Genomic DNA, 24,648 nt, shown 5'->3' with positions numbered 1-24,648 from the left:
CAATAGTTTTGACTGCTTGTTACCAATAGTTTTGACTGCTTGTGTCCAATAGTTTTGACAGCTTGTTACCAATAGTTTTGACTGCTTGTTACCAATAGTTTTGACAGCTTGTTACCAATAGTTTTGACAGCTTGTTACCAATAGGTTTGACCAACCAATAGCTTATACCGCAATTACCAACTTGACCCGCTTAATGTCAAAATGAAAAAGTGAATCACCTCCCTTCAAAAATGTATGTATTAAGACGATTCTTATTATATACTTCAAGGTTATTGGCCATAATTGTTGGTTACACGATTATATGTTTATTGTGCCAGCCCATAGTGGGTGCATACTGTATGTGTGTGCGTGTGTGTGTGTGTGTGTGGAGGGGAGGTGTCTTTATGTTGTTTCTGCCAGCACCCATGTTGGCCAGTGGTTCTACATAAGGGGAAATACCTTGTTGACTAGCATCTAGGACTCTGGTGGTCAGCCCTGCTCCAGGAGAGAGGCAGTGTGTGCAGGTCCTGGTTTGTGTAGAAGAACCCTGCACACCCAGTAGCTAGCTTGTCTTTGGTCTCAAATCTCTTCCTCTAAATCCTTCCTTCCACCAATCATTTTCTCCTTCCATCCATTTCCATCAACCTTTTTATCTAGTGGTGTGTGTGTGTGCGTTGCATTTATAAGACAATAAATACACCCAGGGTTGGTAACACAAGCCAAAAACACACATTTCTCAACAACTGACGAGCTTATTGCCGACTGCTTCTCAAGACCTTTTAGTGGAACAAAGAGATGCCAATCTTCAGGCAACGGGGACATTGCCAGAACGTTCTTGGCAGACATGTTTTCTGCCTCAACGACGTTTCCTAGAAGAAAGTCTGAGAGAGAGACTCCTTTCATTAGCTATTCTAATCTGAGCACACACACACTCTCTCACATGCAAACACACACAAATGCAGACACACACACACACGCAATCTCACACGCATATACACGCACATACACACTCTCTCTCTCTTTCTCTCAAACTCACACACGTGACTGACAGAGACCACAGCAGTGCTCAAACATTCTCCTCATCATTTGCTTTTGTCTGTCTCTATAAACCAGGGTTCCATCCTGGTCCTTTCTGGTTTAGAGGGTTCATTTGGTGTTCCTCTCCTCTCGTGTGTGTCTGACACTGGCTGAACTCCCTCCACTCTTCCCAGGGCCGTTTGTTGTTGTATCCTCTCTCTCCTCCTATCCTTGCCTCTCAGTCTTTCAGTCTATGGTCGCTGTCACATCTGAACCCTGTGCTGCTACGGTAGCCACCGGAATCGTGTCGTTTCAAGTCTCATTTTAAATACTTTAACCGAATCCAACCCAGCCCACTCAATCAACTATATTTGCATCCGCAGGCCTTTTCCAAAGGGGTTCTTCAAAAGCTTTGCTTTCATTGTTTGGTACTTGGGAATAATGAAATGGGGGATATATTCAGAGGGATAGAAGGCCATCTTTACCTCATTTAAAAGAGTACTGAATTTGGTAAAACTGTATAATGTACATCTCTGCAGAGTGATATTTGAAGTCATATTAATTTGTAACTTTTATATAAATCAAATCAAATCACAGTTTATTTGTCACGTGCTCCGAATACAACAGTTGAAATGCTTACTTAACCAACAGTGCAATTTTTAAGTAAAAAATAGGTATTAGGTAAACAATAGATAAGTAAATAAATGGGGAGGGAAACAGTGAAACGACAGTGAAAATAACAGTAGCGAGTCTATATACAGGTGGTACCGGTACAGTGTCAATGTGCGGGGGCACCGTTTAGTCGGGCTAATTTAGGTAATATGCACACTACCATTCAAAAGTTTGGGTTCACTTAGAAATGTCCTTGTTTTTGAAAGAAAAGCACATTTTTTGTCCATTTAAAATCACATCAAATTGATCAGAAATAGAGTGTAGACATTGTTAATGTTGTAAATGACTATTGTAGCTGGAAACGCCTGATTTTTTGTTGAATATCTACGTAGGTGTAGAGGCCCATTATCAGCAACCATCACTCCTGTGTTCCAATGGCATGTTGTGTTAGCTAATCCAAGTTTATCATTTTAAAAGGCTAATTGATCATTAGAAAACCCTTTTGCAATTATGTTAGCATAACTGAAAACTGTTGTTCTGATTAAAGAAGCAATAAAACTGGCCTTCTTTAGACTAGTTGAGTATCTGGTGCATCAGCATTTCTGGGTTCGATTATAGGCTCAGAATGGCCAGAAACAAAGTACTTTCTTCTGAAACTCGTCAGTCTATTCTTTTTCTGAGAAATGAAGGCTATTCCATGCAAGAAATTGCCTAGAAACTGAAGATCTGGTTCAACATTGTGTACTACTCCATTCACAGAACAGCGCAAACTGTCTCTAACCAGAATAGAAAGAGGAGTGGGAGGCCCCGGTGCACAACTTAGCAAGAGGAAAAGTACATTAAAGTGTCTCGTTTGAGAAACAGACGCCTCACAAGTCCTCAAATGGTAGCTTCATTAAATCGTACCTGCAAAACACCAGTCTCAACGTCAACAGTGAAGAGGCAACTCCAGGATGCTGGCCTTATATCTAGAGTTCCTCTGTCCCGTGTCTGTGTTATTTTTGCCCATCTTAATCTTTTCTTTTTATTGGCCAGTCTGAGATATGGCTTTTTCTTTGCAACTCTGCCTAGAAGGCCAGCCTCCCGGAGTCGCCTCTTCAATGTTGACGTTGAGACTGGTGTTTTGCGGGTATTTCTAAGTGTACCCAAACTTTTGAAGGTAGTGTACATGTAGGTATAGTTAAAGGGACTATGCATAGATGATAAACAGAGAGTAGCAGCAGTGTAAAAGAGTTGCCTCACTGCCGTACAAGGCAGATGCAAACAGTCAGGATGCTGCTCTCGATGGTGCAGCCGTAGAACCTTTTGAGGATCTGAGGACCCATGACAAATCTTTTCAGTCTCCTGAGGGGAAATAGGTTTTGCCGTGCCCTGCCCTCTTCACAACTGTTTTGGTGTGTTTGGAGCATGATAGTTTGTTGGTGATGTGGACACCAAGGAACTTGAAGCTCTCAACCTGCTCCACTACAGTCCCATCGATGAGAATGGGGGCGTGCTCGGTCCTCCTTTTCCTATAGCCCACAATCATCTCCTTTGTCTTGATTACGTTGAGGGATAGGTTGTTATTCTGGCACCACAATGACAGATCTCTGATCTCCCCCCTACAGGCTGTCTCGACATTGTCGGTGTTCAGGCCTAACACTATCGTGTCTTCTGCAAACTTAATTATGGTGTTGGAGTCTGGCCATGCAGTCATGGGTGGACAGGGAGCACAGTAGGAGACTGAGCACGCACCCCTGAGGGGCTCCAGTGTTGAGGTTCAGCGTGGCAGATGTGTTGCTACCTACCCTCACCACCTGGGGGTGGCCCGTCAGGAAGTCCAGGATCCAGTTGCAGAGGGAGGTGTTTAGTCCCAGGATCCTTAGCTTAGTGATGAGCTTTGAGGGCACTAACGCTGAGCTGTAGTCAATGAATAGCATTCTCACGTAGGTGTTCCTTTTGTCCAGGTGGGAAAGGGCAGTGTGGAGTGCAATAGAGATTTCATCATCTGTGGATCTGTTTGAGCAGTATGCAAACTGGAGTGGGTCTAGGGTTTCTGGGATAATGGTGTTAATGTGAACCATGACCAGCCTTTCAAAGCACTTCATGGCTACGGATGTTAGTGCTACAGGTCTGTAGTCATTTAGGCAGGTTACCTTAGTGTTCTTGGGCACAGGGACTATGGTGGTCTGCTTGAAGCATGTTGGTAATACAGACTCAATCAGGGACATGTTGAAAATGTCAGTGAAGACACCTGCCAGTTGGTCAGCACATGCCTGGAGCACATGTCCTGGTAATCCATCTGGCCCAGCGGCCCTGTGAATGTTGATCTGTTTAAAGGTCTTACTCACGTCGGCTACGGAGAGCATGATCACACAGTTGTCCGGAACAGCTGATGCTCTCATGCATGCCTCAGTGTTGCTTGCCTCGAAGTGAGCATAGAAGTGATTTAGCTCGTCTGGTAGGCTTTGGGCTGTGCTTCCCTTTTGTAGTCTGTAATAGTTTGCAGACTCTGCCACATCCGACGAGCGTTGGAGCCGGTGTAGTACGATTTAATCTTAGTCCTGTATTGGCGCTTTGCCTGTTTAATGGTTTGTCAGAGGGCATAGCAGGATTTCTTATTAACTTCCGGGTTAGAGTCCCGCACCTTGAAAGTGTCAGCTCTACCCTTTAGCTCAGTGCGAATGTTGCCTGTAATCCATGGCTTCTGGTTTGGGTATGTACGTACAGTCACTGTGGGGATGACATCCTCGATGCACTTATTGATAAAGCCAGTGACTGATCTGGTGTACTCCTCAACGACAGTGCTGATCAGGAGTTACCAATGGATTATCAATTGTGTGTTTTCCATCTAATTTAAGACACAAACACATAGGGTATCTGCCACACAGGGTGTCGTTTACCACCATGGGATGAACCACAGAATGAACCAACCTACCGCCTTCATCTGGTAACATGATCTACGATGTCCATAGGATAATTTCTATATGAACGCGCACGTGTGTGTGGAATAGGCATCCTTTGAATTTAAATCCCCCTCACGCCAACCTTCACACTCCTCCATTTTTAATGAAGCCGAGATTAAAAAAAAAAATGGTGTTCTTTACACATCATTGTCTTTATTGATTCGTCAGCATCTTCGCAGCGGAATGATATTTGGTGAAATTTCTCCTGCTGTGATAACTTGTCTCTATTGCAATTACAAGAAGAAATCATTCGATGCCATTAGCGGAATGTAAGTAAAGGAGTGTATGTGTTTATGTGCGTGTGCGTGTGTGTGTGTGGGGGGGGGGAGTGCATACATGAGTGTGTGTGTGGGTTTAATATAAAAATGTTGTTCTCTGATGGCTGTGCTATCTTCGATGTGGGGGAAAAGGGGCAACTTTATCTTCTCTTGAAAGATGACTGACTTGTCTTCTCTCTCCTTCTCTCTCGCTCTTTCTTCCTCTCTCTCGCTCTTGCTCTCTCTCTCTCTGTATCTTAGGCTGTTAGGTCAAGGGGAAAATGAGGCCTCCTAGCCCTCTCCTGATCCTGCTGTATGTCACCCTGTCCCGCGCCATGAAGACAGTCTCCAAGAGAGGCTCAGGTATGTACACTTCCTCTTTCTCTCTCTACTTCCTGTTTCCTGTGGCCCCTCCCACCTAAGTGGTGGGATTGAGCTAGACGTCTGTTTTAATGGCACATGTTAGTAGTTCCAGGAATTCTCGTCACTTAGTTGAGATGTGTTTGTGTGTGTGTGTGTCTCCACTAACCTTAATGAAGGAAATGGAGCTGAGATAATTGCATAGGGCATTCCCCTTACCCATTTCCCTGTGTCAATCTCATTCACTATATGTCTGTTGAGCTTTTTAAATGTGAAATTGACATTTCTGTCTGTCTTTGGGGCTGGATGGAGTATGATTACCTGCCTGCCTATCTACATTTTAAACATGATTGACATACTGAATGACACTGCTCAGAGCTAGATAGCATTCCCCCCCATGCAGCGAGAGAGACTGGCAGACACACAGTAATCTTATCGCTCTGTCTCAGGGTTGTCAATGGTTAATGCAAAACTCATTTTGACTCTAAACAGCAGCAAATTGGGCTTCAATTGTGAACAAATGCAAAGGTCGAAGAAGAAAATGGAGAAAAGATTGAAGAGAGAAACTTTGTTCATGACAGGAATTGATAGAGCTGAGAGTAATCTGTTTCAGTGAGCTAACTTGTTGCTGCAGACTGTCAATGACTGAGCCCCCAAAAACAGGCACTGTGTCTTTAACATGCTGACCACAACGCTCACGTTGCGTGCGCAAGCGTTACGAAATAAATGTACACATACATGTTATTCAATCATTTCATCCAAACTGCTGGCACACGTCAATGAGCATATGCTTAGCCAGGCGGTAAAATAGAACTTGGTCTATTTTTTACACTTGACGCGCCGCAAGTCCCGCCTCTCCCATCTCCCAGTTTTTTAGGAGCATATGCCCTGGGTGATTGAAAGATGAACTGAGGTCCACACTCCAGTCCAGTTGGTGGTGGTAAATGCACCTTAAAGTCGGTTGCCAACTGCCATATAAAGTCCACAGCAGCAGAAGAAGAAGAAGACTGAAGGAAGAGAAATTCCAAGAAACTAACCTTTTATCTGTGGATTAATTGTCGGAGAAGAGAACACACTTTTGTGTAACTCAAAATTGGTCAACCTTGTGCATTTCAAGTAAAATAACAACCCAATGTTTATGACGTTTCACACAGACTGCAACGGCAAACTAGCTAGCTAAATGTTCATGCATGTTTCATTTGTTTCGACCGGAACCCAAATGAATATAGTTGGTTCAGAGTTAGTTTTGATATTTCAGCCTGCATGTCTTGATGTGGTTGGATTGCGATGAATATTGGCATCCCTCAAATTGCTTTAAACCTAGCCTTTGTGAGGCATCACTACAGATCCGGGTTCGATCCCGGGCTTATCACAACCGGCCACAACCGACAATGAGTCCCATAGGGTGGCGCACAATTGGCCCAGCGTCATCCGGGTTAGGAGAGGGTTTGGTCAGGGGGGGGGCTTTACTTGGCTCATTGTGTTCTAGCATCTCCTTGTGGTGGGCCGGGCGCCTGCAGGCTGACCCTGGTCGTCAGATGAAGTGTTTCCTCCGACACACTGGTGTGGCTGGCTTCCGGGTTAAGTGGGCGGGTGTTAAGAAGCAAGGTTTGGCGGGTCATGTTTTGGTGGACGCATGACTCAACCTTTGCCTCCCGTGCCCGTTTGGGAGTTGCAGCAATGAGACAAGATGAAATCGGGGAGAAAAAGGGGGTCATTTAAAAAAAAAAATTCCTGAGCCTTTGTTTTCAGATTAGATATCAGTTGGTCAGAAAGACATCTCGTCTGTTCCTCCTAGTTGAAGGTCCTGCAGTTTGGCTAGCCATTATTCCCAGACCACATATATTAGTCGGTTCATTACCAGGTAAAGTACTGAATTTACCCGCTATGGTCTGACTGCAGTGTGTGTGTGCGGTAATATTTGTGTACATACTGTATGTGTGCGCACGTATGTGCAGTATATGTGTGTGTTTGTCTGTCTTGAGCTCTTGTGTATACAGTCCCTCTCCCAGGGCCCCTGGTCCCACTCCCAATCTCCATGTTATTTACCCCTGGCTCCAGTCCTGGTATTACTCCCCATCTCCATGTTATTTACCCCTGGCTCCAGTCCTGGTATTACTCCCCATCTCCATGTTATTTACCCCTGGCTCCAGTCCTGGTCCCACTTGTGTTTGTGTAGGGCAGACATGGTGGAGGACATGTCTCAGACTTTAAAGGATGACCTTTAAAGGTTTTCCAGACAGAGGAACACAGACAGACACAAAGGGCAGAGGGGCACTGCACCTTACCCATGAATGATGTGTTTCAGCTGGAGAGGGACTACACACACGATGTGTCCACCTGGCCCTACTGCTGACTAGAGGTTAACCACATATATTGTAGGTTATAGACAGACTTCTCCTATAAATCATCTCTTTCTACCAGAGAGGAGCTGATGACAGTCTTGCATTGATCCCCTCACCTCTCAATCCTTCCAACCGTGTGTGTGTGTATGTTTTCCTTCTTTAGGTATAGGGTCAGTGGTTAGGAAAATATAATTTTAAATGGGTATATATTTTGACTCCCCAAAAAGTCCTGACAGTTCACGGGAAAAAAGGTGTGTGTGTGTGTGTGTGTGTGTGTGTGTGAAACGTCAGCTGTTTCTGTAGTCATGATCACAGTTATTACCTGGTGACTTATATGGTATCTCTGGGCAGACAAGATAAAGACAAGACAATATGTCTTCATAAGCACTGCATGTGTCACGGGTTAGGCTGAGTTTGCTTAGGTTAGGGCTCTGATGGTGGTATGTCACTCTTACGACAACATGTGTTTCTGGAACACTACGCATGTGACATTTCACATGTGACAACATGTGTTTCTGGAACACTACACATGTTACATTTCACATGTGACAACATGTGTTTCTGGAACACTACACATGTCACATTTCACATGTGACAACATGTGCTTCTGGAACACTACACATGTGACATTTCACATGTGACAACATGTGTTTCTGGAACACTACACATGTCACATTTCACATGTGACAACATGTGTTTCTGGAACACTACACATGTGACATTTCACATGTGACAACATGTGTTTCTGGAATACTACACATGTGACATTTCACATGTGACAACATGTGTTTCTGGAACACTACACATGTGACATTTCACATGTGACAACATGTGCTTCTGGAACACTACACATGTGACATTTCACATGTGACAACATGTGTTTCTGGAACACTACACATGTCACATTTCACATGTGACAACATGTGTTTCTGGAACACTACACATGTGACATTTCACATGTGACAACATGTGTTTCTGGAATACTACACATGTGACATTTCACATGTGACAACATGTGTTTCTGGAACACTACACATGTGACATTTCACATGTGACAACATGTGTTTCTGGAATACTACACATGTGACATTTCACATGTGACAACATGTGTTTCTGGAACACTACACATGTGACATTTCACGTGTGAAAATGTGTTTCTGGAACACTACACCTGGTCCTGGGGCTGGCTGAGGGTAAATCTTATCCTCTTCTTCTAACTAACTGTCAGACTTCGAATTGACAGAGACATGATCCTCATATTCAGAAAAGTCTTCATCTTCCAAAATGGAAGACTCTCCTTCCACACTAGCTTCTCTCTCTCTGCAAAAAGTATTTCTAAGACCCTCTGAGCAGAGATTATTTTTGCCATACTGATTGATTGTGGTAAGACGCCACACATGCAAAGTTATTTATTTGTTGTGTTTTAGCACCTGGCTGGGGTAGAGTGTGGGGAAAATACAGAATTATTTACAATGTATCGGAATAATGTATTGTAATAACATTGTGCAGGTTCCCACAAGTCATTGGGTAGTTTCACACAATACAAAGGGTAAAGAGTGCGAGAAAAGCAGGAGACAGGCAGCCAGGCAGAGAGACAGACAGGTTATTGGTGCTATATTGAAACAGCAGGGGAAGACAGAGTGAAGGCACACAGCAAACCTTTTTGTTTCATTTTGACTTGTTTTCACCTACACACACACTTTTCCACACTATTATTACCTTCGGGTCCAGTGGACCTGAACATCACATATGTCATATAAATGTGAAGGTGGGTGCACTGCGTGCACCTAATGAAAATGTGTTATTTTACATGTTCTTCTCAGAAAATGAGCCAAGGGCAATGAGTCTCAGATTGAAAATATGATTAATTCTATCATTTTTATTTTAGTAAACATTGAAACTGCGCTCCACAGACCCAAACACCACACAAGGGTTAAACTGCTATGACACTTCTACTGAGAGTTGGCACAACTACACATGTATTTGACCACTCTACATTACCCCCACCTATCAAAGCGTGTATTTGACCCACTCTACATTACCCCCACCTATCAAAGCGCATTGATTATCATACCTTATATTAAAAATATTGGGGAGAAAAATGTCCCTTTTACCTTCAAGTTACAGAACGCTACCGTGTGAGTTCATATTTGTACCTGTGAAGTGTACCTTTGACCTTTTTGTACCTCAGGGAACAACACTCTCCCCTAACCATACTCTTATTTTTGGAGAGTGTGTAAATACATGTTCCAAGGAATAAGTATGAACCTGGTGGCACTGCAGAAACGTGGATGACCTCAACCAAGAGGTTGCAAGTTCAAATCCCCAAAGCATATGCAGTAAACTCTATGTCAAGTGGCCTTGAGCACTGCTAGTTTTATTTGGATGTAACATTGTGGTGAATATTTATTTACTTGATTCTGGGCAGCTTTTAGCAAAGTGGAGAAATGAATTCTTGCCAATGTGTCTGTAGCCATATCTCTTTTAGGCTCACAGACCTGTTGATGTAACAGGACATTTCAGGTTGCTTGCGACCAAGTGCTTACAAGTTAAAATCCCAGTTAAGGCTGAGTCCCAAGTGTGGCCACAGTACAAAATAATACCATTTTTTTTTTTTACACTAATTGAAATGAGAATACAGCATCATACTTTAATTTTGAAGAGATAACACCTTCAAGGTGTATATACTATAGGCAAAGTGCAGAAAGTTATTCTTGGCAATATATGTATAGCCAATCTCGATTATGTCCACTGACCTGGTGGCGCAGCAGAAACTTCAGGTACCTAGCAACCAAGAGGTGGACCCTGACTCAATATTGAAAAACCATCCTAACAACACCCCTGGAACAAACCGGTAACTAGATAAAGCCTGACGGTTTCAATTAATGTCAGTTATGTCTTGTAGCCCTTTCCTGCAGTCAAATGACCTGGTGGCCTCATGGGTGGAATGTTATTAATATTTTTCATAATTTCATAATTAATAAACATTATAAAAGTTTTAAAAACGCCCAAAATCCTATGGTTGTATGTCAAACGGTTTTGTTATATTTCAGTTGATAAAGTGTAATATTGGGATGCTAACTCAAAATGTAATACATTTCAACTCTATATCTGACATGGTACAGGTGAATAATTATTTTAAGCCCATAACCATGTGTGTGAGGTGTATACTTTTGTTTCAAAGTAGATGTGTTTAAGACTACTAAGAAACACAGTGTGACACTGATTTAGCCCACTGCAGTATAAGGTTCAAGTAAAATATTTTCATATTTGACACTTGGGTTTTGTTGTCACATGTGTAGTTTCATGTTATCACATGTTGTATTCAGTTATCGTTTAAGATGAGGGAGGATGATATATTTTTTTTATGAGCATGGCCTTATTTCTATAAAAGCATATTGAATCATTCATATTCTAGTCACCCATTCACCCGGCTCAGAATTTTGAGTAATCAAGGTGACAGACAGTGACACATTCAATACCGCCTTGCATAATCTTGCCTGCAGCTAGCTGATCTAGGGTGTAATCATTAGTCCAACAGTTGCAAATGTGAGTTTTTATTGCTTCTGTTTAAGAAACATTTTTCAACAGAATTGGAGGAATGTATACAACCCTAATCACATGCAAGTTCACAGTTCACTTTCATAGCAGCCACATAAAAACAGCATGATCACTTTGCTCGTAGATAGTTGCTAGGAATTATACAATGCATTCGGAAAGTATTCAGACCTCTTAGACTTATTCTAAAATTGATATTTTTTTGAAATGTTCTCATCATCAATTTTACACACGATACCCAGTAATGACAAATCAAAATCAGGTTATTATAAAATGCTAATGGTTTAAAAATAAAAAACATGAATGCCTTATTTACATAACTATTCGGACCCTTTGCATCATGTTTCCATTGCAACTTGAGTGGAGTCCACCTGTGGTAAATTTGATTGATTGGACATAATTTGGAAAGGCACACACCTATCTATATAAGGTCCCACAGTTGACAGTGCATGTTAGAGCAAAATCCAAGCCATGAGGTTGAAGGAATTGTCCATAGAGCGCTGAGATAGGATTGTGTCAAGGCACAGGTCTGGGGGAGGGTACAAAAAAAATGTCTGCAGATCCCAAAGAACATCATTCTTAAATGGAAGAAGTTTGGAACCACCAAGACTCTTCCTAAAGCTGGCCGCGCGGCAAAACTGAGCAATCGGGGAGAAGGGCCTTGGTCAGGGAGCTCCAGAGTTCCTCTGTGGAATGGGAAAACCTTTCAAAAGGACATCCATCTCTGCAGCATTCCACCATAGATCTACTATCTATGGGCTCTCTTCCTCCCTTCGCTTGTGAACTTCAGTGCACAACACATCAGCGGTCTGTCACCAGGCGAAAAAACCTTTACAAGCCAAACCTTCATATCATAAACGCTAACTGCTACCACAGCCTACATCGTTGTCACATCATAGTCAACATTCTAGAACTAACGCGCTAGTAAACCCACTACAATCATGCAGTACAGTGTACAGTCAGAAGGCAGTCTAGCAGTTAAGCCGGCAGGCCCGGTGGCAATAACTCGTAAAACCAAAAATTTACCTTGACATGTAAGAGTTCCAGTGTTTGATGGCCATAGTGAGCTAGCTAACATACCATCAGTCTCTGTTTGAGCCAGGTGTTTGAGTAGGCTAAACTAGCTAGCTGCATTCACTAGCTAAATGAAAGTGAAAGTTAAAAACATACAATCTTTCTCTCTCTCTCTCTTTCTTCTCCTTTATTTTGGAAGAAATGAATTTGTTCAAAACTGTTTAACTATTGTCTTTCTCACTCTTTGCGTCAAATACTCATTACATTTCATGCACTGCAGTGCTAGCTAGATGTAGCTTATGTTTTCTGTTCAAGATTTATTCTCTGATCCTTTGATTGCCGGGACAACTTGTCAGTTCAGCTCTGTAAGTTGTCATAATTACTATGGAAGTTTATGGAAGGGGGTGAGGACCTTGAGCCTCCTAGGTCAATGTACCCAGAGAAGAACATAAACTAGCTGTCTTCCAGCTACACCATGGTGCTACCCTACAGAGTGCTGCTAAGGCTACTGAAGACCTTCATTGCAGAACAATGTGTTTTAATCAATTATTTGGTGATGTGAATATATTTAGTATAGTTTTATCGCAAAATAATACGTTTTTTATGTTTCACTATAATTTTTTAAAACTGAAATTCACTGAGGATGGTCCTCCCCTTCCTCCTCTGAGGAGACCCAACTGGTTGAAATTTTGCATTCCCATGTTGTCACATTTATTTCACATGAGATCATGTGTTTTGTTTGTAAGAAAACAGAGACAGGCAGACAAACGCACACACAAACAGAGAAACTTAAACGTCTTTTTTCCTTAAGTGTAAAGGTCATTCTCGCTTGTTGGTTTCTCTCCTGGGGGAGGGTTGGAGAACAACAGAGATGGAGGGGATTGAGAGAATGAGAATTTCTATTGTGTTTCCGTATTTTCATGATTCTATGCAGCATTTGGATCCAATGGAAATGTTCTATTGTTCAATATTTAGGATGTGGAATCGTTTGGAATTCTATAGCCTTGAATAGTTGTGTGCGAGGGATCGGCAGGGAAAGCTTAATTAGGCCTCTGGAGAGAGCGGATAAAGCTGCTATTAAATTGATTTTCCCATCCCAATGTCCGGATGGCATTCCCAGAGTTTGCAGTGCTCTGAAATCCCATAATTATTCGATGTGGAGTCTGGGTGTGCTTGTGTTTCTCCAGCTAATGACTTTCCGCATGGCTGTTATACTGTGTGTGTGTGTGTGTGTTCATTCTCCCCTCTGTGCTCCCACTGGCAATGGTTTTAATGGCCAACCAGACACTGCAAAATTGAATAGCAATTGGAGATTTTTTTTTTTTTTACGCTTGGCTTCTGTGGAGTGTGTGTTTCCATCAGCGTCAGTGTGTGTTTAGACTCAGTCTGACCAGTCCATATGTCTTCCAGTGCTGTGTGATTGTGCGATGGACAGACCAAGACTAGGTTGACAGTGCGCTACACGGAACCCAAACCGCCATCGTGCACCATCGTGCATAAATGTATTTTGTCCCCCCACACCAAACGTAATCACGACACGCAGGTTAAAATCAAAACAAACGCTGAACCAATTACATTCATTTGGGGACAGGTCAAAAAGCATTATTTAAACATTTATGGCAATTTAGCTAGCTAGCTTGCACTTGCTAGCTAATTTGTCCTTGGATATAAACATTGAGTTGTTAATTTAGCTGAAATGCACAAGGTCCTCTACTCCGACAGTTAATCCACACGTGAAACGGTCAACCAAATTGTTTCTAGTCATCTCTCCTCCTTCCAGGCCTTTTCTTCTCTTGAATTCATATTGCAATTGGCAACTTTCATAAATTAGGTGCATTAACGCCACTGATCTCATTCGTCTTTCAGTCACCCACGTGGGTATAACCAATGAGGAGATGGCACGTGGGTATCTGCTTCTATAAACAAATGAGGAGATGGGAGAGGCAGGACTTGCAGCGTGATCTGCGTCACAAATAGAACTGACTTCTATTTTAGCCCTTGGCAACGCAGACGCTCATTAGCGCACGGGAGCAGTGTGGGTGCAATAATTGATAATATACATTTCTAAATGTATTTTGAAATGCTCGCGACGCAAGTGGTGTAGTCAGCCTGTTAGATTGGCTCCCCCAGCCTGTCAGTTAGACACCCTGTAGACCAGACCTCTCCAACACAGACAGGCTGCAGAGACCCAGGATTATTTCCTTGCCTGATGACATGGCCTGGCAGGAAAAACTCCAGGCCCTAAGAGGGGAAACAGAGAGAGAGAGATGTTTCCCATGCCAATAAAGCCCGTTGAATTGGAGAGAGAGACAGTAAACAGGCATGAAGGGACCAGGCAGACAGAAAGAGAAAGGAGATTTAGAGAGGCATAGATGGTCTATTGATGCACTCCCTAAAGTCGTCTGAAAGCCAAACAATACACATCACTAAACACATCCTGCTCAGCGGGCCCACTCCTGGAGTAATGGCTTCTAAACATAGTCTGTGGGGAGGGGGGAGAGAACACTACCTCGCCATGGGATACAACCCTCTTAGATTGCTAGTGTGTACAGTACATGACTGGGCTCAAGGTGTAGGTACATTGGGAAGCTTTGTGTGATCAAAGTAGCCCTTCTCCAAGGCCTCAATGTTCCTTGTCGGGGCAGGGACGTAACTTCACTCACAACCAGTGGTGGAACAAGTACTATATTGTCATATGTGATTAAAAGTAAAGATACCTTAATAGAAAATAACTCAAGTAAAACTGAAAGTCACCCAGTAAAATACTACTTGGGTAAAAGTCTAAAAGTATTTGTTTTTAAATATACTTAAATATCAAAAGTAAAATGGAATTGCTAAAATGTACTTAAGTATCAAAAGTAAAAGCATAAACCATTTAAAATTCCGTATATTAAGCAAACCAGACAGCACATTTTTTTGAATAGCCAGGGGCACACTCCAAAACACTCCAAGACACGCTCCAAGACATAATTTACAAACAAAACATGTCTGTTTGGTGAGTCCTCCAGATCAGAGGCAGTAGGGATGAACAGGGATGTTCTCTTGATAAGTGTGTGAATTAGACAATTTTCCTGTCAGGGTGTCAGGGAAAATGTATGGAGTAAAAGGTACATTATTGTCCTTAGGAATGTAAAAGTAAAAGTTGACAAAATGTAAATAGTAAAGTAAAGATAACCCCCAAAACTACTTAAGTAGTACTTTAAAGAAATGTTATTTAAGTACTTTATACCACTGCTCACCACCAACCTAATACTTATTTATTTCATATATTTTATTGATGAGTCAGTGTCACACTTCCTGTGTGCAGTTGTTCCTTCACATGTGGAATGTATAAAATAAACTAGTTTAGATGCAGTGAAAGCTTGTTGTGTTTGTGTGTCTGTCTTATAGTGTTGTTTGTATTGAGTATTGTTATCTGCCATTCATTTCTATCCCAGGAAGAGAGTATAATGGTGTGTTGACAGCCAAGTGGTCTGTATTGACATGTGTACATACTGATATATGGCAATAGACAGTGTAACATGGAACCATTGATCTGCCTGCTTGACATTTCTAGAATGACGCTATCCTGCATCTCTGTTGGTGTTCTCGGTCTTCTCTTTTTTTGTGTTCTCTTTGGTTGAGATCTGGTGGCTGATACAGCCATGGTTTCTATGCTCTTCAAAACATTCAGGGAGCACTCGTGCCATGTGGATGGGGACATTGTCATTCTATGGGGGCATAGCCATAGTAGCCAAAATAATGGACTTCTCAGCATTTTTATACATGACTCTAAGCATGATGGGATGTTAATTGCTGCTTTGTACCCCTCATTTACTCAAGTGTTTTGGTTATTTTGCGGTTACCTGGACGTATGTGCCTAGTGTTGCTCTCTCCTGCCCTACACCTGCTGCTGGAGTATGTGGATATAGGAACCACACAGAGCATCCCTGTTCTTCTGTGGCTTTCTCTTTCTCTCGATCTGTATTTCTCTCTCTCCCTCCCTCTTTATCTCTATATAACTTTCTCTCTCTCACCTTCTCCATCTTTTTCTTTCTCTCTATATATGCACATCTATATTTCTATCTCCATACATGCACATCTACAGAAGCAGCCTATTTATACAATGCAGTTCGGTCAGATCCCATTGATTTTCATAAGCGGAGTATGTTAAGAGAGATATTGATTGCACGGGATTTCCTGGTGATCCTGCAAACTCCTTTCTAAATGGATGAGGAACATGCCATTGATTATGGTTAATAACTCTAGGCATCCACAGTTATCAGCACCACTCTAAGGTTGATATCTGCAGTGAGAATACATTACCAATACCACAGTGAATGTTTGGCGGGAGGAACATAATTATCATGACCACAAAGCCCAAAAAGAGATTGTATTTGAAAATGACAATAATTTAATGCCATGATTACATTGAGACACGATCACGTCTCTTTTTTTATTTGTTGGGAGTACTCGGGAAAATACTTCCTAAATTAAACTTATTTTTAGCTGAATTTCTGGTAATTTGTGTATTTTCCCCCACAAAATTTCATAAAATAAAAAATAACATTCATTTGTTTTTCACTCATGTCTGATTTTAGCCCGCGGGACGTCGTCTTTTTCCGACCCCTAGTCTATAAGATGACAGGCAGGCAGACACAGACAGACAGACAGACAGACAGACAGACACAGACAGACAGACAGACAGACAGACAGACAGACAGACAGACAGACAGACAGACAGACAGACAGACAGACAGACAGACAGACAGACAGACAGACAGACAGACAGACAGACAGACAGACAGACAGACAGACAGACAGACAGACAGACAGACAGACAGACAGACAGACAGACAGACAGACAGACAGACAGACAGACAGACAGACAGACAGACAGACAGACAGACAGACAGACAGACAGACAGACAGACAGTAAGTAAGTAAGTAAGTACAGGAGACCCAGGCTCTTGAGAGCGTGATGCTGAAGAGGTTGTGGATGACGCATGACGTGTAACGACAGGCAGGCAGACAGACAGATGTGTTCTACTAACATGGCTGGCAGGCTGTAACTTGTGTTAACCTTTTACAGATGCATGTTTGTGGGCGTGCATGCATGCCAGTGGAGGCTCCTCGGAGGAGGAAGGGGAGGACCATCCTCCTAAGTGAATTTAAAAAAATGATTTTTAAAACACACTATTTTGCAAAGGTCTACAGTAGCCTCAACAGAACTCTGTAGGGTAGCACCATGGTGTAGCCGGAGGACAGCTAGCTTCCTTCCTCTGAGTAAATTGACTTCCATACAAAACCTAAGAGGCTCATTGTTCTCAATCCTTCCATAAATGTACACAGTAATTTTGACAACCTCCGGAGGATATCCTCCAACCTATCCGAGCACTTGCAGCGTGAACTGACATGTTGTCCACCCAATCAAAGGATCAGAGAATTAATCTAGTACTGAAAGCATATGCAACAGCTAGCTAGCACTGCAGTGCATAACATGTGCTGCGTAGTTAACTCAAAGAGAGATAAAGAAAATAGTTTTAAATGAATTTCTTCCTAAATGAAGGAGAAGCAAGAGAGAAATAGAGAGAGAGAGATATTTCGTAATTTTTTCACTTTCAGTTTCACTTACTTAGCTGGAAAATGCAGCTAGCTAGTTTAGCCTACTGAAACACCCTGTTAAACAGAGGGATGCTATATTAGCTAGCTGGCTATGACTATCGAACACAACACTGGAACTCTTCCAAGTCAAGGTAAGCTTTTGGTTTTATTAATTTACTGCCACTGGGGCCCACTGGTGTAACTGCTTACTGACTGTACACTGTAACATTACTGCATGATTGTAGCCGGTTTTCTAACACGTCAGTTCTATTAGCTATGCGGACAATGACATTAGTTTAGCTAATATGGTGACAACGATGTAGGCTGTGTGTAGCGGTTTGGCTTGGAAAGTTTTTTTTCGCCTGGTCACATACAGCTGACGTGTGTCCACCGATAATAAAGCAATCACACTTTGTTCATTACATACTCGCATGTCCTTGATTTGAGAGCGAATACTACAGATATCAGAGCAATTACTTGTTACTTGTGTGGACACACATGTTTATGTCGCAACTATAATGCTCTGTGTGTCGGTGCATTGGTGCGTGTGGGCAAATGTATCACATTACAGACTAATACGTTTCCTGGTAATTAAATGTAACTGAATAGCATGAATTGTGTTTGGATAGGAGAATAGACATCAACAACATTTAGTCTAAGCCTTGGGGGGGGGGGGTTACTAAGCAACATATGGAATTGTTTTAAGATGGTCATACCATCATATCTGTATACCCGTCGGAAGACCCACTAGATGCTTATTTATAAAACCCTCTAAGGCCTCACTCTCCCCTAACTGAGATATCTGCAGCAGCCCTCATCCTCCACATACAACACCTGTTCTGCCAGTCACATTCTGTTAAAGGTCCCCAAGGCACACCCATCCCTGGGCAGCTAGTCTTTTCAGTTCACTGCAGCTTGTGACTGCAACGAGCTGCAACAAACTGGACAGTTTTATCTCAATTTCTACCCTCTGTAGTGTCTTATAGTCAGATGCCAAGCAGTTGCCATACCAGGCGCTGATGGAACTGGTCAGGATGCTCTCGATGGTGCAGCTGTAGAACTTTTTGAGGATCTGGGGACTCATGCCAAATATTTTCAGTCTCCTGAGGGGGAAAAGGTTTTGTTGTGCCCTCTTCATGACTGTCTTGGTGTGTTTGGACCATGATAGTTTGTTGGTGCTGTGGCCACCAACAAACTTGAAACTCTCTAACTGCTCCACTACAGCCCCATCAATGTTAATGGGGGCCTGGTAGGCCCGCCTTTTTCTGTAGTCCACGATCAAATCAAATCAAACCAAATTGATTTATATAGCCCTTCGTACATCGGCTGATATCTCAAAGTGCTGTACAGAAACCCAGCCTAAAACCCCAAACAGCAAGCAATGCTGGTGTAGAAGCAGCTCCTTTGTCTTGCTCACGTTGAGGGAGGGGTTGTTGTCCTGGCACCACACTGCCAGGTCTCCGACCTCCCCCCTATAGGCTGTCTCTTCGTTGTCGGTGATCAAACTTAATGATGGTGTTGGAGTTGTGTTTGGCCACACAGTCATGGGTGAACGGGGAGTACAGAAGGGGACTAAGTACACACACCTGAGGGGCCCCAGTGTTGAGGAACAGCGTGGCAGACGTGTTGTTGCCTACCCTTACCACCTGGGGCTGGCCCGTCAGGAAGTCCAGGATCCAGTTGCACAGGGAAGTGTTTAGTCCCAGGGTCCTTAGCTTAGTGATGAGCTTTGAGGGGACTCTGGTGTTGAACGCTGAGCCACTGGGGCCCGCCAGTAAATGAACAGCATTCTCACATAGGTGTTCCTTTTGTCCAGGTGTGAAGTGTGGAAGGGCAGTGTGGAGTGCGATTGAGATTGTGTCATCTGAGGATCTTTTTGAGTGGTATGCGAATTGGAGTGGGTCAGACCTCAGCCCCCTTTTTCTCTGTCTTTTCTTCACGCAAATTATGGGGATTTTGGCCTGTTCCCGAGAAAGCAGTATATCTTTCGCATCGGACTCGTTAACAGAAAAAGCTTCTTCCAGTTTGAGGTGAGTAATCAATGTTCTGATGTCCAGAAGTTATTTTCAGTCATAAGAAACAGTAACAGCATTATTATGTACAAATAAGTTTAAAAACGAGCAAAATAGCACAGTTGGTTAGGAGCACATAAAACGGCAGCCATCCTCTCCGGCACCATTTTATGTGGATCCCAGCCCCCGTCTCCAGAGGAGGTTTTTATTGTAAATAAGAATTTGTTCTTCACTGACTTTGCCTAGGTAAAGTTTCAATCCCAAAAAAATAAAAAATAAATCATGCATCATTTAGCTATTTTAAGTCGAATTTTAGGCCATTCTAGATACAAATATTTTTGCCTTACTGCTATTAGCTCGTGTAAACACATTGAATAATGCATTTATTGATGGAAACACAGATAGTCAAAAGATCTTGAATCAAATCAAATCAAGTTAGTGTTTTGAAGTGTCTGTCCTTTTATCACGCCCTGATCTGTTTCACCTGTCTTTGTGATTGTCTCCACCCACCTCCAGGTGTCACCTGTTTTCCTCATTAGTCCCTGGGTACTTATTCCTGTGTTCCCTGCTTGTCTGTTGCCAGTTCGTCTTGTTTGTCATGTCAGCCAGTGTGGTCTTTCCCGGTCTCCTGCTGTTTCCTTCTCTCTGTTTTGCTAGTCCTCCCGGTTGAGACCCTTGCCTGTCTAGACTCTGAACCCGCCTGCCTGACCATACTGCCTGCCCTGACCCCCGAGCCTGCCTGCCACTCTGTACCTCCTGGACTCTGACCTGGTTTTGATCTTTTGCCTGTCCACGACCATTCTCTTCCATACCCTTTGGATTATTATAAATATTAGAGACTTAAACCATCTGCCTCCTATGTCTGCATCTGGGTCTTACCTTGTGCCCTTATACCTTTATCTGAGAGATATAAAAAAGCTAAATAAAAATGTTTTGCCATGAAATAACCTGTGTAACTTTAACGTGGAAATGCCTTATTTACTTCCCTAAATGTTTTGTCCCGTACCGGGTTACCTTCAGATGAGTCCTTTTACACTTGCGGGGGTCGTAGAGCAATTTTCAGGTCACTCCTGATAAGGAAAAACGCTTTAGCTCTGCCACCTTCCACTGCAAATGCAGAAGGCTGACATCGGCGAAAGTGGTGGATTGAGACGCAGCCCTGCAAAAAAGATACTGCATCTCTAGCTTAAACTGACAGATGAGATTCTTTTATTATGCTAATTATTACGCCCCTGGTGCGACGCAAAGGTGTGGTGTGTGTGTGTGTGTGTTATTTTGTGTGTGTGTGTGCGCGATGGTGACAGCTCTCTGCATACCTACTGTGTGCCTTTGACAGTGATCCTGTATGTCGCTGATTACTCCAGCTGCTTTAGGAATGCCCTGAGGGAAGACCCAGAGGCAGCAGAACTACAAAGACCAGCAGCCAAGGAAGCTCCCCGAGGGCATTTAAACTACAATTAGTGATCCGCACACAGCCGAAGCACTGTCAAACGTCTTAACACTCACAGGCAGGCACACCCACCCAGCTGTACTGTAGAAACACACACACATAAAATGATCACCTCCACGCTGAGAATGAGGGGGAAATCCTGGCACCCACTCAGACTAGGGCCAGGGCAATACCCAACTAGCTCTCACAGTCTCACGTCAGAATTAGACCATGTTTCTCAAACGTCAAATTTTGAGGTTAGGGTAAAGTTTAGGCATTAACTCCGAATGGTTAAGGTAAGGGTTGATTGCTGAATGCGAACATACAACATTTGTCACCAGAAGCAGATGCTTAAACCCATCCCCATCCACTAACCCCATCCACAACACTCTAGCAAAACCAAAACCTACTTGAAGGATACAGCGCTCACTGTTGCCTCTAGTGGCTGGTTTCCACGTCATCTCCCAACGTCCTCTGACATGGATGGATGTCAAATACAAATTTGTATCATGTTTGACCTGGCTGTGAAACTGAGTCTTGGCAAGGAAACAAAACACGAAGCGGATTAACTTCTTTAGGAAAACAGCCCTAATGTTTGAAACAAACATCATTATGGTGTCATCCAGAGTCACATTTGATTTATTTTTCCAAGCTATAGCACACAATATTTTACATGCAGCAGGTTTATGTGTATTTTGTGTAGGTGTGTGTGTGTGCATGCGTGCGTGAGTGTGTGTGTGAGGCGTAGAGGTAGGGTGAATATTAAACACTGTTATTTTTACACATCATTATTATCCCAGTACAGCCCCATCTCCCTGACAACTACCTCCCTTTCTCCACTGCTTGTCACCATAACAACTAATCTACTGCAAATAGTGCTGCCTCCCTCTCTCACTCTCCCTCTCCCTTCCTCCCTCCTTCATTTCCTCTCTCTCTCTTTTTCTCACCATCTCCTCTTCCTCCATCTATCTGTTCTCTATTCGCTCATTCTTCCTCATCATCTCCATATCATGATACTTACCCACTGCAGATGCAGGTAGATTTTGTATCCAAAATACCCCCCTCCCCCTGCAGAGAGAGAAGCACAAATCGAGAGCTTGGGACTATAAGGTTCTATCTGCATTTTTGTCAAAATTGAGTTATTGACATAACCTTGTTCTGTTCAATGTTCTCTACCTATATAGTACTGGAAATACCCCAATTCATGTTAAGTTCAAAAGAATAGAAGATAGAAATAGCTGACACCATTCAAACCAATGTGGGTTCGTAAATATAAAGCCAATTATTTAAGAATCATCTTTTTTTGTAGATAGAACCCTATTGTCCCAAGCGCTCGGAATGTACAGCAACTGAAATATAGAATATAATTGAGAAAACGCCTGTATCCCAATATCCATACCAGAATGCAATTCAGTATGCATGGCCAATATGTCATTCTAAGTAGTATGGTTGGATAATGGAATGCAAAGTCACCCAAAACCATACACTGCAGTCTAACCCAACAGTCTCTCTAAGTTTTTATGAAAGTAATTGAGATGTCAAAGCCACACTTTAAAGAAGCAGTATAATATCACACTGAGAATCAGAGATCAACTCGCCATGCCTGATTGGCTCCATGGTTTCTCAAGTGGCCTGATCTGCTGTGCGACTGGACTCGGAGGTTGACTCGCTGACCCGTGTGTGTTATTGAAAGTGAGATAGCCTGACAGCTTGATAGGCCTACTGCACTCGGGCATCTCAGGGATCAACTCGCCATTCTGAGGGGCTGTTAGAAGCAGGCATCAAGTCAATGGTTCCTTTGGCTGAGTGGTTCTGGGATAGACTTCATGATTTGCCAATACAGTAGTAGCGAGTTATTACAAGGTGAATAGCTTAGGAAGGACATAGCACATACAGGGGAGAGCAGAGAGGGTGAATGAGCCAAGTAAAAGCGGAGGATCTCCTCTCCCATTGCAACTCATCCTCAGGCCATTGCTGTAAATAAGAATGTATTCTCAGTAGGGTTGGACATTTTGGGGAATATTCAGAGGTGGAAACTTTCTCTGGGAATTAATGGGAATATATGGGAATTAATGGGAATATATGCAAATTAATATTAATACCATTTAAATGTAGATGTTTTTTGCATTGGATATATTTACCATATGGTGACAGAAACCTTTTACCTTATCATAAGTAGACATAATTGCAAATGATTAAATCCTTCCAGTAGAAATGGAACTTTAATTAAATTAGTTGACTTCACATGGGATGATTTCACTGAACAGCAAAAGAAAAGGAATATTGAATGATCCACAATGATCCATCACACTCCCCAAAAACGTTTTCAACATACAGTAAAATTATAGTCTAGAAACTAAAGCTTTGGTTGTCTTCCTCTCAGGCTTCCACTTCTTGAACATCAGACTCTGAGGCCTCATCGTCACTGTCACTTTCCAACCTTGTTGAGGATGGCTCGTTGTCAGGCTCAAAAAGACTCAAATTTGCCCAGATGGCCACCAATGTTTCAACCCTTGTATTGGTCAGCCTGTTGTGTGCTTTGGTGTGTGTGTTCCCCAGCAAGGACCAGTTGTGCTCTGAGGCGGCTGATGTTGGTGGGATTTGGAGGATGATGGAGGCAACAGGGGAAAGAGACTCAGATCCACAAAGTCCCTTCCACCAGGTGGCTGATGAGATATGTTGGCCCCACTGCCATATTGCATCTCGATCCCAAAGCACTTGCTTGGAAGTGTACTTCGCCAGACTGCCAAGAACCTTGCCCTCATCCAGGCCAAGGTGGCGAGACACGGTAGTGATGACACCATAGGCCTTGTTGATCTCTGCACCAGACAGGATGCTCTTGCCAGCATACTTAGGGTCCAATATGTACCCAGCGGTGTGTATGGGCTCCAGGCAGAAGTCTTCACACTTTTTAATGTATTTCAGAACTGCAGTTTCCTCTGCTTGGAGCAACAGTGAAGTGGGCAGGGGAGTACGGATTTATTCTCTTACATCTGCAAGCAGAGTCTGAACATCAGACAGGATGGCATTGTCTCCCTCAATCCTTGCAATGGCTACTGCTATAGGTTTCAGGAGTTTCAGGCTGCTTACCACTCTCTCCCAAAATATATCATCCAGGAGGATCCTCTTGATGGGGCTGTCCCTATCGGCAGACTGTGATATGGGAATTTCTTGGAGAGACTCCTTCCCCTCCAGGAGACTGTCAAACATGATGACAACACCACCCCAACAGGTGTTGCTGGACAGCTTCAATGTGGTGCTCTTATTCTTCTCACTTTGCTTGGTGAGGTAGATGTCTGCTATAACTTGATGACCCTTCACATACCTAACCATTTTCTTTACTCTCTTGTAGAGTGTATCCATTGTTTTCAGTACCATGATGTCCGTGAGGAGAAGATTCAATGCATGAGCAGCACAGCCAATGGGTGTGATGTGAGGGTAGGACTCCTCCACTTTAGACCAAGCAGCCTTCATGTTCGCAGCACCAGTGCAAATACCTTCTGTGGTCCAAGGTCATTGACTGCCTTCAGCTCATCT

The 24,648-nt window shown here is 42.9% G+C and overlaps 1 protein-coding gene across 1 annotated transcript in view; it reads left to right on the top strand.

Moving 5' to 3' along the window:
- Positions 1-24,648, top strand: part of LOC116357728 (interleukin-1 receptor accessory protein-like 1-A) — a 171,550-nt gene that overhangs the window by 32,042 nt on the left and 114,860 nt on the right. The window contains exon 2 of the mRNA XM_031806000.1: positions 5,072-5,173. Coding sequence (XP_031661860.1) covers positions 5,092-5,173 — 82 coding nt within the window. The 5' untranslated portion in view covers positions 5,072-5,091. The remainder of the gene's footprint in view (positions 1-5,071; positions 5,174-24,648) is intronic.

Source organism: Oncorhynchus kisutch, linkage group LG26 (assembly GCF_002021735.2).
Source record: "Oncorhynchus kisutch isolate 150728-3 linkage group LG26, Okis_V2, whole genome shotgun sequence".
Classification (NCBI taxonomy): Eukaryota; Metazoa; Chordata; class Actinopteri; order Salmoniformes; family Salmonidae; genus Oncorhynchus; species Oncorhynchus kisutch.
This window is presented reverse-complemented; position numbering and strand designations above follow the sequence as displayed.